The sequence below is a fragment of the Rattus norvegicus genome, chromosome 1, assembly GCF_036323735.1.
Source record: "Rattus norvegicus strain BN/NHsdMcwi chromosome 1, GRCr8, whole genome shotgun sequence".
Taxonomy (NCBI): domain Eukaryota; kingdom Metazoa; phylum Chordata; class Mammalia; order Rodentia; family Muridae; genus Rattus; species Rattus norvegicus.
Genome location: NC_086019.1, coordinates 135,282,156 through 135,300,238, shown reverse-complemented (window position 1 = coordinate 135,300,238; position 18,083 = coordinate 135,282,156). Strand labels below are relative to the sequence as shown.

At 41.2% G+C, this 18,083-nt stretch overlaps 1 protein-coding gene across 7 annotated transcripts in view; it reads left to right on the top strand.

Moving 5' to 3' along the window:
* Positions 1-18,083, top strand: part of Mctp2 (multiple C2 and transmembrane domain containing 2) — a 232,954-nt gene that overhangs the window by 112,560 nt on the left and 102,311 nt on the right. For all 7 annotated transcript variants that reach the window (XR_005505581.2, XR_005505582.2, NM_001191625.2 and 4 more), the window contains 2 exons: positions 12,042-12,144; positions 13,991-14,093. Coding sequence is in view for 5 of the 7 variants with exons in the window: in NM_001191625.2 (NP_001178554.1) it covers positions 12,042-12,144; positions 13,991-14,093 (206 nt within the window). In the remaining 2 variants the exon portion in view is untranslated. The remainder of the gene's footprint in view (positions 1-12,041; positions 12,145-13,990; positions 14,094-18,083) is intronic.

Sequence of the window (18,083 nt, the reverse complement as noted above, 5' to 3'; positions counted from 1 at the left end):
CCATGAGCTGAGAACTGTTGACATGTGGTAGGTGCTGGGGGGAAGGGAGGGGGAGGGAGGGAGGGTGAAAGGAAGGGAGAAGGAGAGGGAGAGGGAGAGGGAGAGAGAGAGGGAGAGGGAAGGTCCTACTCCCAATACTATTTGGCAATCCAAACTAGACTCAAAACAGAGAAAAGAAGACTGAAAGGTGGAGTAAATAGGGACATAACGGTCAAGATCTAGAGGGAGGATATGGGCAGAGTTGGAAAGATGAATATGATCAAATATATAATGTGGTATTCTCAGAGAATTAGTAAAATATTTAAAAACTAAGCACACCGATTCTCTGTATGCTAGTAATATTATCTGAAGAATGACGATGTTCATTTTAATCAGGGTAGATGGGACCTTTCTTTCTCACATTTTCCTGTTCATCCATCTTAATTAATATCTTAATGACTGCTTATTGCTTAAAAGTAATGCGATGAAGCCAGGAGACCTGGCACTCTGAATTAGTTTCCCCTGATTCAGAAATCTGGATGAAGCAGAAGCTGACGTGGTTCACAGAACTCCCTGTTGGTTGCTGTGTTTGCAATGAATAGGGACCCCTGTACTATGGAAAGAACAGGGAAACATGGCACAATCTGTAGGCAGTTCTTTGATTTCAATGTCATCTTTCTCTTGTGACAAATAATGGAAACGTGAGTCACTCGAATCTCTTGCCATCAAATTAAAATACTCATAATTTGTTATTGATGGTGATATATTTATAACAAAATAACAATGTTACATATTAGAATCATGGGATAAAAAACACAAGTAATGAAGTGGGTGTCTCATAAAACATTTTCTTCCATAAAGAGCTAAATCAGTGGCTAGGTGGATAGGTTCTCAGGTGTCACAGAAGGTATCAGTAACTACGTGTACGTTATCAACATACCGTCACTATCATCAAAAGGCATGGGGACTCTGACTATACTTTTTGATTACTGCCTTCTTGAAGGCAATTTTACTCACCGTTTATGTGTGTGTAGGGGAGTGCACATGTGTACACGGTTGCTTACAAGAGCGAAAGGGCACTGGCACACGCTTGATGGGGTGTGCTCACAGCACAATTTTTAGTAGTCATTTCTTTCCTTTCACTGTGTGGATTCTGGGGATAAAACTTGGATCATCAGGTTGGAGCAGCAAGCTCTTTCACCCACTGAGCTATCCTGCTAGTCCTGTTAATGCATTCGTTTGTAAACTACTAACAGAGAGTGATTAATGTTATTCATTATGAATGAATTTAAATTTCCATGTATCTTGGCATTTATTTATTTATTATTTATCTTTGAGTTGTTGAACTTTCTTTGTACATAAGTGAAGACAGCTGGGAATGTAGCTCAGGGCCTAATTTGCATGAAGCTCTGGGCTCAGGCTTCAGCACTGCCTAAACCAGCTGTGGAGGTGCAGGCCAGTAATCCCAGCACTGGGCAGGTGAGGGCTGCAGGATGAGAGGCTTCATGCCGCTCTTCACTAGACAGACAGTTCAAGGCAAGCATGGATTACAGGAGACCCTGTATCAGAGAGACAAGATGTAAATACGTGCGTATTGAAAGCCATGCATGTTGGAACATACCTAAAAATATTCATCCTCAGGAGACTGAGAAGAAGGGAGCAGAATAGAGCAAATTTGAAGCCAGCCTGGGTTACACAGGGAGACAATGTGTTCTAACAGTGAGACAGTAGTCTGTCTTAGATCCCTTCTCTTAAAAAATGGTGAAAATTGTTTGTAACCCCTTGAGGTCTATGCTAACATTACCTCTGAACATCTATAAACAGCTCTTCTAATAAGGAGCCTGTTGGATATGCTTATAATCTTATATCACAAATTCTGTGAGCCTAGGGAAGCTTAGTGCTTTAAAGCATCGGGCTATGTAGTCTGATGTCCTTACTTGTCTAGTAACAAGGCCATGGCCTTGAGTTACGAAACAAACAGCACACTGCATTTTCTACTCCAGGCGAACAGAGCTATGTGTAATGTTTTATAAGGCAAACATAGTTTACTCAGCTTTTTGGGGAAAAAAATTTAAACCCATAAACTAATGACTTAAAAGAGAGTGGTAGAGAGGGACCCTTGCCCCCACTGCTTTTTTTCCTGGACAAAACTGAAATAATGAAGAACCCACATTTCTAGGTATGGTGGAAGACCCAATGGAGACTGGCGTGTTATATGTTCTCACCTGTTTGGGGCATATCAAATGCTGGGAAAAGTTCAGGAATCATGCAAAATGCATCTCATAGACTGTGAAGATCATAAAGCAGGGAGTGTGTCAATAGAAAAGCATTTGAGAACTGAAGCGTTTTCCAGCCAGAACACTATCAACTAACTGGGCCACCCAGAGCTCCCAGGAATAATCTACCAACCAAAGAGTATACAGCCAGGACTCCAGATACATCTGTAGCAGAGGGTGGCCTTATCTGACATCAATGGGAGGGGAGGGAGGCTTGATGCCCCAGCAAAGGAGGATGCTAGAGGGATGAGGCAGGAGTGGTGAGTGGGTGGAAGAACACCCTCAAAGAGGCAAAGGCGAGTGGGGAGACTGTGGATAGAATGGGGGCTTTGTGGAGGGGTAACTGGGAAGAGGATGCTATTTGAATGTAAACAAATAAAATGCTTAATACAAAAGAACACTTTTCTTATATTAGAGAGAGGCCAGTGGTGGAGAGTAGAGAGCATGCAGTCCTGCGTGCTCAACCCACATAGTCAGTATGATTGTGGGGTGGTGTAACCTGAGGAGTCAGTTCAATGAATCAGTTTAGAAACCGTCATAGGTAATCTTTGTCTAGCACACATAGATTCAGCATTTAGTCCTGGCTCCTCTCTCATATACAGCTAACTTTCTGTTAATTAAGCATTCTCTTCCTGAATTTACTTATTTTCCTTGTTTAAAAAAAGTTCCCTAGTAATATATTTTTATCTCTCCATGCCTGGTTCTTTGTACTCCGACCATGTGGACGGCACTGGGTTGACCTATGAATCGTATTCTAAGCTAGAGAAGGAAGAAACGTGGGAGGTCTTTCTTTGCAAGAATGAGCATTCTGTACTGAGAGGAGAGCAGAATGGTGCTGTGCATCGTGGGATGATACAGTGTGGACCACACTATGCTGTGCTTGCTCTGTCTCTGCTGTACAGTCCTGTCCTTGTGCTGAGCTGTACATCTGGGGCTTTACAGGAGGCAATGGAGGACCCAGTCCTGGAATTACTATTTTTACCCAGTGTTGGCATCCACTTGCCCTTTAGCAACCTCCCAGAGAATTTTACTTTATTCTTGAGAGATTTGAACATATTCTGTCATAAAAACCAGCCACGGGCCACAAAAGGTTTCCAACTATATCTGCCAAATTAAATAATCTCCAAGTGTATCTGTCAGAGGAGTGGGAAGGACAACATGTCTTTGAGCAAGAGAAGCAAGTTGTTATGGGATAGCCTTTTTTGATGAATAAGCGGGTTAGGGCCAGTGTCACGACCCGATGCAGCTCTAGGATTCAGATGTGTATTTAATTTCATGCCACTTCTGCTTTCCCGGGAACATAGTTTGCCTCCCTCACAGGTTTGTGAAGTTCTACTCAAGCAGAGCAAAGTCAGCATGTTAGCACTGTGGTGACTTTTAACACTTGACCACCCAATGTCTTTCCTAGGTGGTTAGAACCCTGAGAAACTTAGCATCTTCGGGTGCAGCTGGGTCTTTATGTGCCCTCCTTCTCCATTGCAAAATTCCAGATGTAGGGGTCTGGGGTGTGTCATGCGTGTCAGGAAGGAGCCTGTTGAATCAGGGAGGGGCACCCAGTTTGCTAGTTCCTTGGTTATGCCATTAGGAGGAGCTCTTGGCACATCCAACATGACCTGGTGTGCTCCTGTTACTTTGTTAAGACACTTTGTCCATTAACCAAGTGTATGCAGGTTAATGGCCTAAACCACCTGCCTGGGCAAACCTGCACAGTTCATTGATTTATTTATTGATTATGATAATCAATGCAATGGATTTTTCTCTTGATTTTTGTGGTTATTGTTCCTCATTGAAGCCATCATCATCATCATCATCATCATTATTATTATTATCATTATTATTATTATTGTCGTCGTCATCATCATCATCATTATTGAATGGGATTTATAGAGAAAGAACGCTAGATGTTATTTGGTTCTCACACATACTGGCCTTGGGTCCACTGTGAATCTTCACATTCTCGTGAGTATTTTTAGGGTTAAATTAAAACCTAAACGAACATGCCTGCTATGTATTTCATATTCAGTTAATAATTTTTCCCATCCTTTATTACATTTAATTAGTATGTAGCTGGCTATGGGAAATGTCAAACTCTGTCACTCTGTCTTCTTAATCTATTGTTTATACCCATCCTTAATTTTAAGTAATCCTGGAGTTATAAAGCATTCTAATCACTTTTAGAAATGGACAGTTACCTTTCTAGGATGCTTTGTTTTGGTTATTTCTGTATCTATTATCTGGTGAAAATGAAAATAAAAAAGTTCCACAGTAAGGAAGTCCCTGTTCTGAGCTGTCAGACACCTGTGTTTCACACTTTGATAATCTGGGATAATAATTTTATCTCTAAAAAACACATTTGTTGGTTCATCAAATTTTTATTATGTATCAAAACACTTTCCCCCTAGAAAACTGTTGACTAAAACACCACATTAAAACCTCACAGTACAGAGTAGAAATCTTCCAGTCATATGTTGTAATACTGACTTTTGAAGCATTTTTGTAAATCATAACAGTACAGTTCTTGTTTTCTTATGTTTACGTTTTTTTTTTAATCCACTTGTATCAGAAGAGCACGCCTGTAGTTATTGTTCCCTGGGAATTTTAACCAACATGCCCATTTTATGGTTTATTTTTATTGCCAGTTTCTGGGATCTGTATCCATAGCAATACTTTTCCTCTTAAGGATGCTCTATTTTCAGGGGGGACGACTATAGTTGGAATTTCTAGAAGCTCCGTGATAGTGATTGAATGCTTTTGATTTTCATGAGATCCTTCTGGACAGCTGAACCCAAATCGAGGACTTTTGAAAAACACATTAAAAACTATGTAAGTCTGCCTTTGGCAGCCTGTCCTTTTTAACTGTCTGCCAAAGAATGTGGTCTCCGGTTGAAATAAAGTTTGGGAGGATGTAGATTTGCCAGTTGTAACTCAATGGTGCCACAGTGTCAGTGAGCCCTGCTCATGTGTAGCATCCCATGAGATAGTGTAAGTCACTCAGGTTTTAGAGGCAGGATCATAGTACATTCTAATTTATTTAAGTGGGTGCTTCTGTGTGAGCCCCTATGAGGTTCTGATAATATAGTGGGGATAGAAACAGGTTCCCACCCTCTGCAACAGCCATTGGGTTATCATTTTGCTGCTGAGGTCAGTGCTAAACCTCACTGGAGAACACCCAACAGTGCCCTGTAGAAGCTGATGTGTTAGATTAAGGTGCAGAGCTGAAAAGGAGCTGGCAAGCAGAAACAAGGGCTGAGAGCATTTCCCCGCTCCAAGCCTGTGGAGGTCTGTTGAGGGTGGAAGAGACCAAGTGAGACCAGAAAATAGATCCCATGGGGAACTTTTCCAGATTGAGGCTGCTGGATCATTTGGAAGTCAGAGAAAGAAAATTGAAAAATTAAGGAGAGAGGAATGGCGTGACCTGAGGTGAACTCACAAAGTTGTATTTTGGCAACTGCGAGGAGCAGGGCTTCTGCAGGCAGGTGAGGCAGTAGACATGGAGTAATGGAAGCGAAGTGCAGAGGATGCTGCTATGTTTTGGAACTTGGGTAGCATGGAAGTGAGATTAAAAGGAAAAATGACTTCCATCACAGTCCTTAGTTGTTCCATGGGTGTGTTGGAATACTAAGCTCCCAGAAGCTTAACTGAATGTCTTTTTAGAAAAATAAGGTCCTCCTTGTCCTTTGCTGACCTCGTGGTACCAGTGCGGCCTTGGCTTGTTCTAGATCACTGGTACAGCAAAGCAAAGTGACCTTTGTCTGTATAGTGCTGAGGAAGCCATACTTTTTCCTTGAGGAGTCTTTGACCTACTTGAAATGCAGGGTTTATGTGAAAAGGCCAGAGGCTGGAGATCACTGTTTTCCTCTGAGGTGCTGGTGCTAGAGATTTCAGACTGTGAATGTTAAAGATGTCTGTCCAATCAACGAGCAGATATATTATATACAGGAGGCATTATAAAACCTAAACTAATGGCTATGGAGTTTGGGGGCCTCCCTGGAGATAAGTGGAGGAGTTCCACGAACAGTTTATGTTTGAATTAGACACAGGAGGGTGAACAGTTGTCAGGGTATTTGTAAGACAGTTGTTCCCCCTGAAAGGTGGACAGGAACCCTGCACCTGTGGGATCTAGACAGGAAGGATAACATGGTGAGGTGCGTGGTGGAACTGAGACCCCACCTTGCTGGAGAGTTGATGAATAGGAGGTAAATCAGGACAAATTACAGGGGGGCAATTGTTGGACACTAGAGATTTTCAGAAAAGGCAATTAAAATTTGTTTCAGTGTTTGATAATAAGGTTTACAAAGTAATGGAAATGAAGCAGGAAAAGAGTTTCTAGAGACACAGTCTGAAGTGTGTGTGTTCCCTGCCCATCCGTCCCAGCTCTCACGGTGCCTCAGTAATTATCCATCTCCAGAGTCCTCTCGCCCAGCTTCGCCCCTTGTTTTGAGCCATCCATACATGGGTGCTCAGGCTGCTGGGTGGGTAAAATAAATCCCATGAAGATTATTGGTCCTGACATTTAAGCCAGATCTTACATGTCCTGGTTACCACTGTATACCTGTTCACAGTTACTCCTTGTCACGTGTGAAGAGTTAATTCCAGGACTCCTCTAATACCAGGATCGAAGGATGATCAACCCCCTTGTATAAAATGTGTAAATTTTATAAAACTATGCCACACATTCTCCCATGTGCATTACATAACTAATCATGAATGGGAGGAAGATATAAATGGTAACAGAACTATCTCTATTGAAACAGGTGAAACTCTCATAAGAATAATTATATATCATATGATTCATGCTTGTTAGAACCATTAGGTAGGATAGGCCAACTGTATGTGTGTGTAAATTAACACCGTCCTGATGAATTTGTCCACAACACCTCAGGAAGGATCCATTTATTTCTCCTACAAAATTCCTTCCTTTGAGGAGGACCCTTCCAGGTAGAGGCTTGGGTGAGCTTTGCCTGTCTGTCTTTGTCAGTGTTAAGAATAGAGTAGAAGGTTCAGGAAATAGTGTTCCAATGACTGATATCACTTCCAGAGTACCAATATATGACATTGGGTGCATCCAAATAAAGATTAAACTATCAAAATGCAAAATTGTTACTTGCTATTTAAGGAATATAAGTGAAAATTAAATTTAAAGTAAGAGTTATTGAGGGGTACCTCATAGGAACCTGAACCACTAAAGTCGTGTGTCAGGATGATATGCATCTGCTTATACTAGAGGTAGTCTAGAAGCTTGACAGCAAAATGGGTGCAGTAAAATGCTCTCAAGGATGTCCACATTTTCAGTTGGCCTGCCATTATTCTTTAGTATCATTGGTTAGCAGTTGGATGGTCAAATCTTTTTTTTTTTTTTAAAGATTTAATCATTTATTATATATAAGTACACTGTAGCTGTCTTCAGATACACCAGAAGAGGGCATCAGATCTCTTTACAGATGGTTGTGAGCCACCATGTGGTTGCTGGGAATTGAACTCATGACCTCTGGAAGAGCAGTCGGGTGCTCTTAACCGCTGAGCCATCTCTCCAGCCTGGATGGTCAAATCTTATGACAGAACATTGTCCTCAATACAAATATTCATCATTTAAATCTTGGGGAATCCGTTTCTATGAGACCTTGTAAGAAAAAGAAACTAATCTCCAAAGTGTCTACAAATTACTCTATAAGCAACAGTCAGGTCTTTGTTTCCTCTTCCCTCTGCCTGTTTATGCCATAATATTAATAAATGCAGCATTTTAATGAGCTTTGACGGAATTATCTTCAGAGAGTTGGTGCAGTAGGTTCCTCCGAGACACGTAACTGAAGTTTCTGGGTTCTGGAGAGGAGTGTGCTCCTCATTAGCTAGGACAGCTAGGCACGGGCCTGCTCAGGAGAGCTGGGCACAGCTCGAGCCCACCTGTGCCTCTGCAGGACTGCACTGTCTCTGCCCTGCTGTGTACCAACCCCAGGGCTTTCATTAAAAGTGTCAGGTGCTTTCCCCAGAGCCACTGCTGATGGCATGTCATGCTGCTGTCTCTGGAGGAGCAGTGCTGACACCTACTAATAGTCTGACAAACGGTTAAGTAGCTCGTAGCTGTTCCAGCTCAGGTTGGGGAGGGGGGTCTGCTGCTGCTCCTGGGTATTGCAGTCAGAGCCGGTGTTTTCCTCACAGTCCGTGCTGAGGACGGGCCCTCCTTTCTGCCACAACAGGTTCCTCTTGTACTTCTTCTCTAGAAGACTTTGCCAGGGGAACCTGACCGGAAGTTAACGGGACTGTGTGCTGGTGGGTTTCTCGATCCTTGCCATTTGGCCTGTCTTGCAGCACATGCTTAGAGAACAGGCGGAAGACACATTCATTCATGGCATTCTAAAAGCCAGAATTGTTAACAGGAATACCTGCAGTCAGGGTTTGGGGACAAGAATGGCTTCTCCAGGCCAGGATCCCAGGAAATCAGAGGCAATCCAGGCTTTTCTCTGGGAGAAATCATCTATCGCATGTGTGCAATGATTGCGAATGTTACCACTATCTAATCATCTACAGCCTGTGTGCTTTTGGTCCACAGTGTATATATTGTTTTAGCCTGGTTTTCTACATTGGTTTCTCAGGAATCAGAGGGCTATGATATTAATTTATTACATTTCTGTGAAGGGGATCAGGATTTTCCCATTGTTCACAGCTGGGCACCCTATTTCTTCCATTTATACCCATGACTCCATCGGTGTACGGGCAATGGGATATGGAATTGGCTTTCAGAAGCTTCCAGGCTCCTGAGTTTCCAGGCCATGAATCAGTGTAATGGGGATCTCCTGTATACTATTAACCCTTACCCACCCTTCTACATTTTATCCTTTTTTTTTTTTTAAGTTTTAATCTTACCCATGTGCAAGCTCTGGGACAAGTTAAACTCTATATGAATATCCAGGTCCTTAGCATTCCTGGTTATTTATTAAGAGAATTAATGTAAGTTCAGCAACTTGAAGGTTGGCTAAGAGATCAGGAGGCCTAAGCATGCTGTGTGGTAGACCCTGCCTACTTCTTAGATGGATATCTGTATTTAAGCCCTGAGTGCCCTTCTAATGTCATATGGATACTCTGTAGTCTGTCTTTCTTCCCCTGACAAATTAAATCCTAAGCTTCCCTGCCAAGCCCAATGGAAGGTAATAGGGTTTTACTTGGAGACTGCCAAGCTGATTTTGGATTGGAGGTGTCCTCGCATCTTATGTGTGTGCATTTGGAAGATAGTGGGAGATGGGGTGAAAAAAAGGGAAGGTGAGATGTGAGAAAAAGTGAGTTAATTTTGGGAGCATGCACATGTGCATGTGCCTGTTCCGTAGGACCTGCCTATCTATGTATAAGTACACCCACATGCCACACTGGTGTATGAGAGTCACAAGACAACGCCAAGTGTTAGTCGTCTCCTTCCACATTGTTTTAGACTTTGTGTGTGTATCTGTGTGTGTTGTATGTTCCTGTGTGACTGTACTGTGTGTGTTTGCATGTGTCACGTGTGTCTATATGACTGTGTGTTGTATGTATCTCTGTGTTTCTGTGTATGTGTGTACCTGTGTGTGGTTGTGTCTGTATGTCTGTCTGTGTCTCTCCGTGTTGGGTGTCCCTGTGTGACTGTGTATTGTTTGTGTGTCCGTGTGTATGTGTCTGTATATATTGTGTGTATTGTGGCTGTATTGTTTGTGTGTAAGTGTATGTGCATGTGTTGTGTGTATTGTATGTGTGTGTCTCTGTATGTTTTTTTTCACTATATAGTCCAGTGGCCCAAAACCTTCCAGGGCTCCTCTAGCCTCTGTATCCCGTTTTGTCCACGTTTTTATGAGTTCTTGTGACCAAATCTCAGGTCTTTGTGACTTCAAACCCTGTGGGGTAAAATTTCTAAGTGAAAAATAAGCTCTAACCTTACTTACTAAATAATATTTTTTTATTTTTCATAGCATCACATACTTTAGCATACACAGTCACCTATGAAAATGTAGGTCATGCCTATTTATTCACTCAGGGCAGAGGTTTAGTTCTACATATTTCTTTGTATGTCCTTTCACAACCTCATGGAAGTCAATATTTTCATTGGTCTCGAAGAATAGGAGAGCGATTATCTGTATTAACCTAAAGAAAGTTTAGAGAGGTTAACAGTGTTCAATGTTTAATACATTGCTTTTAACTGGCATATGTTCTCGGTGTCACAGAGTGGTGTTTCTGTTTTTGTTTTGATCGTAGTGCCCTAAATTACTCAGCATATGTTCCATGCCTTCTACTTCATATGGCAGCACTGCTTTGGATAAGAGGATCCCAAATCCTTTCCACTAGCTCTTTCAAAAGAATTTATGTAGTTTTATTAGCTATAGTCACCATATCGTACAAGAGAACACCAGCATTCATCCAATCGTAACCTTGCACTTGTGCATATCTACCCCTTCATTTTCCTTTCTAGCATCTTGTAACTACTCGTTCATTGTGCTTCTGCCTGGTATATATATATATATATATATATATATATATATATATATATATATATATATATATATGTATGTATATATATATATATGTATATATATATATATATATATATATATTTTTTTTTTTTTTTTTTTCTCCCCCTGCAATATGTCTTTGCACCACTTGCCTGGTACCTGTGTAGGCCAGAAAATGGCATTAGATATCCTGGAACTGGATATGGTTGTAAGCTGCCATGGCACTGAGGATTGAACTAGGGTCCTTTGCAAAAGTAGCTAATGCTCGTAACCGATGAGCCAGCTCTCCAGCTCCAAGTCTACTTAATTCTGCCTGTACTGTATGTGGGTGAGACTTCGCAGTATCTGTTTTTCTGTGACTTCATAACATATTGCCCTACAGGCTCATCTGTGTTACTACAAATGACATGATTTAACCTTCTTTATATTTGAGTCCTCTTTACACCTCGGTAGCATTCTGTTGTCTACATGTCAAGTGATGGACACCTATGTTGTCTTCATCTTTGGCCACTATAAGGAACGCTGTGATCCACACAACACTCTAGAGGCTGAAACCATTTCCCTTGGATTGTATAAGTGAAAGTGGAATTGCTATCCATGTACAACTGTTAAAGCAACCATGTTTTTCCATGCTGGGTTTACTAACTGATCATCCCACTAACAGTGCCTAAGACTTCCTTTTCCTCAGATATGTATGGTCTTTGTTATTTTCATCTTTGTCTCTGTTTTCTTGAACTATGGCAAATCAAACACAGAGCCTTACCTGTGGTAGTTGCTCTCCCACTGAGTACATCTCTAACCCTACTGTTGCCTGTTTGGTAATAGGTGTTGTAACTGAGGTTAGATGATATATCACTGTGGCTTTGATTAACGTTTTTCTGAAGATGAGTGATGTCAAATAAGTTTTCACGTGGTGCTTTGTATGCCTTTTAAAGTCTTTCACTGTTTTTTAATTGGGTTATTTTATTTTGCTGTTGAGTTCATTTTAAAGACAAACAGGGAAGTGAGGACTACTATTCTACGGGAAGACCCAGTGCCCCCTTCTGTGAGAATTGTGATCCTTGCTCCTCAGCGCGGCAATTCATCTTGTTCATCAGTGTGGATCCCTCAATAACTTAAAGGCTGGACATTCCTGGGCTTTCCTACCTTCCTGAATTCTCAAATGTGGATCCAGCAAGCCTGCTGGGAGAGCTGTTTCCCCTCCCTCTGCTTTCTCTCCCCTTTCACAGTTTCATTGTGAAAGCACAGAGCTTTAGCTCAATTTGCAGTGTCTCTTTGGGACGTTTGTCTTTGATGGGTGTCTGTGTTCTCTTTCCAGGGAAGAGCGATCCTTTCTGCCTATTGGAGTTGGGCAATGACCGACTTCAGACACATACCATTTACAAAAACCTCAATCCTGAGTGGAACAAAGTTTTTACATTGTAAGTGTGTCATGCCCTGGATCCTTGGAGCAGCTTTAAGTTACAGAGCAATTATCTCTGATGTGGATGGGGCAGGCTGGGGGCTCTTGAGGGGAACTTTCTACCCATTTTTATGTGCAAAGAGCAAATTTTATTGTTTTTTTCTTCCAAAAACCTTTTATCCTTTCATTTTATAGTACGGCTTAATAATAGAAGAGACCATTTGGAACTGTAAGGGACTGTTAGGAGACATTTATAAAGTAGATCTTTTAGTGACTAAATTAATCTGCAGATAGATGGGAGCTTCTAGATGTCCAGACTAATCTATTTCTGGGTTAAGAAAAGTTACAAATGGAGTCCTGTCTTAAATTCTAAGCACTTACATGTTATGATACTATCTTAAATGCATGGAGGTTTGTAGTCTGCCAGAGTCTTTTGGAAAATACAGATTATCCACAAATCTTTAAAGACCCCCAAAGGCTTCTTACATTCTCTTCTATTGAAGTGGCTGTCTCCTTCGACCTGCCCTATGTGATTCATCAAACTTGGGCTTTTAGGCATCTGAGTATATCTAGTTTCCTACTTTGCCTTAAATGTCAATGTGTGACTGTGATGAGGAGACCTCTATTGGTTTTAGGTGAGTTAATGTTACATTGCCCCCACAAAACTGACCTCCTAGTCTGTGCTTGTGAGTGAAAGTCTAGCTTGCCTCCAGTGTAATTGGTGGTGTTCCTAGGTGGTCCCACGAAGGTCTAAGGGAAGTGGATCAGCTAGAGACAGCAGCAAACTGCCAGATACAAGCGGTTCTGACAATAGCTGTGACTCTATTTTCATTGTCTATAGTGGTTGGATTCTGTTCAGTATAAAAAATGTATTTTTAAAGCTGTGGATGTGACTTTTGGTAGCTTATACCTTATGTTTTAATTAAAATGGACTCATACTGACTTCAGCAAATAATGATTTTTGCTACATTTTCTTAAAACCATTTTTAAAAATATTTATTTGCTGATGATTTATTTTTATACATGTAGACACCAGTAGGGGCTTATGTGTACCATATTTGCATTCAAAAGACCACAGGAGCCAGAAAAAGGTTTGGAATCCCCTAGATTTGGAGTTACAAGCACTTGGGAACTACTGGGTAGGTGCTGGGAACTGAATCTGGTCCTCTGCAAGAGCACTAAGTCTTCTGACCACTCTATAGCCCATCATATTGTTTTCTTAATTTTCAAGGTGATTTTATTTATTTATTTACTTACTTACTTAATTTATTGCTTTTCTCAGTTCAGAGTAACTTTGCAACCCTGTTCCTTTCCCCTCTGATTTCTCTCTTCTCTTTTCTTCTCTATTCATTCTTTCCTTCCTTCCTTCTTTCCTTCCTTCCTGCCTTCCTTTTTCTTTCTTTTTTGCTCCCAGAGCAGAGGGAAGAACCCAGGACCTTGTACTTGCTAAGCAAGCGCTCTCCAACTGAGCTAAATCCCCAACCTGTCTTTATTTAATTCTTTCTTTCTTTCTTTCTCTCTTTCTCTCTCTCTCTCTCTCTCTCTCTCTCTCTCTCTCTCTCTCTCTCTCTCTCTCTCTCTTTCTTCCATTCTCATTCTTTAAAAGTGTTACCCTTGAGTGCACACATGTGTGGAAAATGCCACAGTAGGAAAGTTAACTTCTTTCACCACGTGCACGTCTGAATCTTCCATGATGGATGATCTGGGAATACAGTCAGTTTGATTTAATTTTTGGAGTTTAATTAAATGATAGTTTTATACTCCGAGGACACACAGACTTAATTAGTGCAAGTGTTTTCAGATCTTCATGGAGCGAACGTCACTCGTGTGTTTTTGTGTATAATACCTGATCTCTTCACTTTCAGCCCTATTAAAGATATCCATGATGTGTTGGAAGTGACAGTGTTTGATGAGGACGGAGACAAGGCCCCGGACTTTCTTGGGAAAGTTGCCATCCCCTTGCTGTCTGTAAGTCTTCCGTATTAATCAACAATTTGTAAGTCGGAGTGTGTATAGTGTAGACTCACTTAATATTTGTCAGTTTTGGAGCTTCTGTGGAAAGTAATATTTATCTTTATATTTTAGATATAAGGAGTTATAGCCTTCTGTGTGTTGGTTTAATACTTATTCAATCACCAGACATTTTGGCCAATCTTTGCCTCTCAGACCTCATTCCACCTCAGACTGGCACTTTCTGTCTGACCTCGAGGAATCCAATTCAACGGTCAGAGTTCCTGCAGAGTAACGAGGAACACTTGCGCATTTCTTCTTACTTCTTCCATGCCCATTTTGTTAAAGATTCATTGTTGATCACTATGCTCATGTTTCCTAAAGACCATTTCCCCCCAACTTCTCTCTGTTATATCTGCTCTAGAATATTGAAATATTAAAATGAAATACTTTGTGGAAGAAAAAAAAAACTCCCTTGGAAAATCAAGAGGATTTCAATAATCTAGGTAGGGTCAGGAAAGATGAAAACCAGAACGACTAAATAGTTATAAAAGACAGTAGAGAAAGCACCCCAGAGTGCTTACAAGAGTGAAGCGGGAGGAGTGGCCAGCAAATTGCCCATTAATTAATTAATTAAAACTATTAGCATCTACTTTTTCCCTATTGATTGTACATTAATATGTGTTCAATGAACTGGATCGAGGCAGGCATTTCGGCTTTGTACAATTGGTGTATGATGTCATTATGGCTTCACCAAAATATGGACATTTATCTCTTCCCTCATAGCTGTTATTGGTACTAAGCCATTTGTACATTTTGGTGAGTTGTGTGCTCTGTGATCTAGCCACAAGCTTCATCTTACTCACATAATGTTTACAGGGAAGGGAACACTGTACCTCTTAATATCTTTTCATCTGCTTTTGATCATTTGGTTAATTTCTCCCTAAGTTCTCATATCCCTGATGCTCCTCCAAGAAAATGCATGCAGCAGCTGCTGGCGGCTGCAGCCGGCCCCTGCCAAATGCTCGGAGCCCTCCATGGCAGACAGCAGTGCTCATGGAGAGGAGATGACAATTGGGAATTCCCCCCTTTTTTATTACAACTTTGTCAGATACTCCTGGAAGAATACATGCAGCAGGAATATGGGACACACTTTAAACGAAGTCTAAAGAGACGTGATAGAAAGCCAAATCATCCCTTACAATTCAGTGTGCATGTATGTGCACCATCTCTGTTTCCTTTTTCTCTCCTTTCTCTCCTCTCTCTCCTCTCTCTGCCTCACTCCTTCCTGTCTCTTCCTCTCTCTCCTTCTGTGTCTCCCTATTCACTCTCTCTTTCCTCCCTCTTCCCCTTTACACTTTTTAATGGATAAATCTGAAATATATATATATATATTTATTCCTAGTCCTGTGACTATACTTGAGGAGTTTAGAAACTCTTGATCTTTTCTCTTTGTTCATAAAACTTTTGTATACTGGCTTTGCTTACTCACTTCAGCCCCTCAAGACCACTGTGCCTTTGTTTCTCCTTCAGTCCCTCCTCAGAAGATCTTAGACAGGACATGTAGCTACATGAGGATGACCTAATCCTAAGGCTGTTGACATTTGGAGTCAGGACATTTGTGTGCTAAATGGGGATTTCCTGTGCATATTTGGGTACCCAGAAGATTTCTGGCTTGTCTTGGTGACAGTAGCACTTGTCTGTCTCTGCTGTTGTGAAGACTAAAGATGTCCCTAGACATTGACAAAGAGCCTGAAGGGACATGGACTCCTGATGGTCACAACAGTTGACTAAAATAACATATTATTTTCTCAAAATATCCCTCCCCATCTATAAAATCAGGGAAAGACACATCTTACTTAATTCCTGTTTTAAACACAAATCAAATACCACAGTCCAAGTTTGCATGATGGGAACAATCTGCCTCAGATTCAATTGTTCATTTATTTGATTAACAAACATGGATGAATTATCACTGGGTGGCTGGCAATTTTAGCATGCAGTGCTCTAGTTCTGGCCCCCCAAAAAAACCTTCCTCCTCCCTTGTAGCTTATTTCATGCTTTATATGCTACAAGGATACAGAAAGAAAATGAAAATAAAATCAATATACAATGTTACATGACAAGAACACAACACTGGGCCACCAAGAATATAGGGAAGCAGAGATAAGTTCTCCAAGGCTGTGTGGCAGGCAGTGAGGGGTGCACAGGAAAGGGAACATTCAACCAGCAACTCAAGGAGATGACAGGGCAATCAATGTGAGTATTTGGGAAACTTGGAGGCAGAAGACAATTATGCTTAAAGGCTCAGAGGAAAAACTTTACCTGTCAACATCCAGGGACAGCTAGGAAGATACTGTCAGTGGAATGGAGGGGACAGAGACAGTGGCCTATAGAATAGGGAGTGACCCACAGGTAGGGAAGGGCAGAGGTATGTCTTATAGTGCCCTGCAAGTCAAGAACCAAGGACTATAAAGGATTTCAACTTTTATTCGGTGAGTTGGTAAGGGATGGGGAACCGCAGGTTTACATCATGTCTTAGGGTTTCTATAGCTGTGGTAAAACACCATCACCAAAAGCAAATGGATTGGGGAGAGTGTTTATTTCATTCTACAGTTCTGCATTTTGGTCCATTGCTAAGGAAAATGGGAGCAGAAACTCAAAGTAGGAGCCTGGAGACAGGAACTAGAGCAGAAGCCACAAAAAGGTGCTGCTTACTGGCTTGCTCCTCATGGTTTACTCAACCTTCTTTCTTAGAGTACCCAGGACTACCAGCCTCAGGATGACATTGGTATAGTGAGCTGGCCCCTCCCACATCAATCATTAATCAAGAATCTGGTTGGGTATTATCTCAAATGAGGTTCCTCTTCACAGATGACTGTAGTTTGTATAGAGTTGACATAAAACTTGCAAGACATATTATTTGTTTCTTTTCAATACAAATAGCATGTGATACAATCAGGGGAAAGCCCCAGTTTAGCAGGCTCTGCTTACAGAAAAGCCTGACCAGACTATAATCCTCTTAGTTGTCCTGGGGACACTCCATGGCATGAGTGGCGGGCTCTGCTGCTGCTATTCCATACAACTGATTTGACTCACATTAACTTCTAATTCCTTGACTGACAGATTAGGAAAATGACCAAATCCTAGAGTAGATCTCTGTCTTCTTGACATCAGGTGGTCTACCTGCAACAAACTGACCTTTTCAAATTAATTTATTTCCTAATAGAACGTAGATTATAAGTGCGATTTTTAAATGTCACGACTCTCATTATAATTGAAATTCATAATCCAATAATTATTTAATTTTGGTTCTATTATCAAATAATACTGAACTGTGTTTGGAAGGGTTTGTTTAAAGCTTTAGCTCTATTTTTTCTTTAGTTTATGTTCCTTGAGGGTTCCACGCTGAGAAAAGCAGTGCAGTTAATATGCTAAGTCATTCATTTTCGAACAACTTAGTCTTACATAGTTATTTTTGGCAATTGGAAAGTTAGGAAACAAAAGCCCAGAAAGGATCCTGTACTGTAGCTGGCAGTAAGCAAGATTTTTAACATCGACAGCCTCCTCTTGGAGTCCGAGCTCCTCAGAATTTCTTAGACAGTCATAGGGAGCACCCATCAAGCATCATGCCACAAGGAAGGCTAAGGCTGTGTTGGCACAACTGTGATGTGATCGGCAAGAAAGACATGACAGGAGAGACATAGAAAATCTTGGGAGATATATGTCCAATAGGCACAGAAAACCAAAAGTCCCACAGAAAACCACAGCAAAGGAACAAGATGCTCTGAGGGATGGAAGAGAAGACATTAGGAAGCAGGGCTTTGAACTGGCTTGGGAAGGAGTAATGTTTTGACTGTGACTGGTCAATGAGCAAGAACAACACTGGAAGAACAATACAGAAGAAAGACCATGAAGCAGGAACAAGTAGGGCCCAAAACAACAGTTGGAAGGGTAGAGGGACATTTGATATGTCTAGTAGCAGGAATCAAGCGTGAGATTTGACAA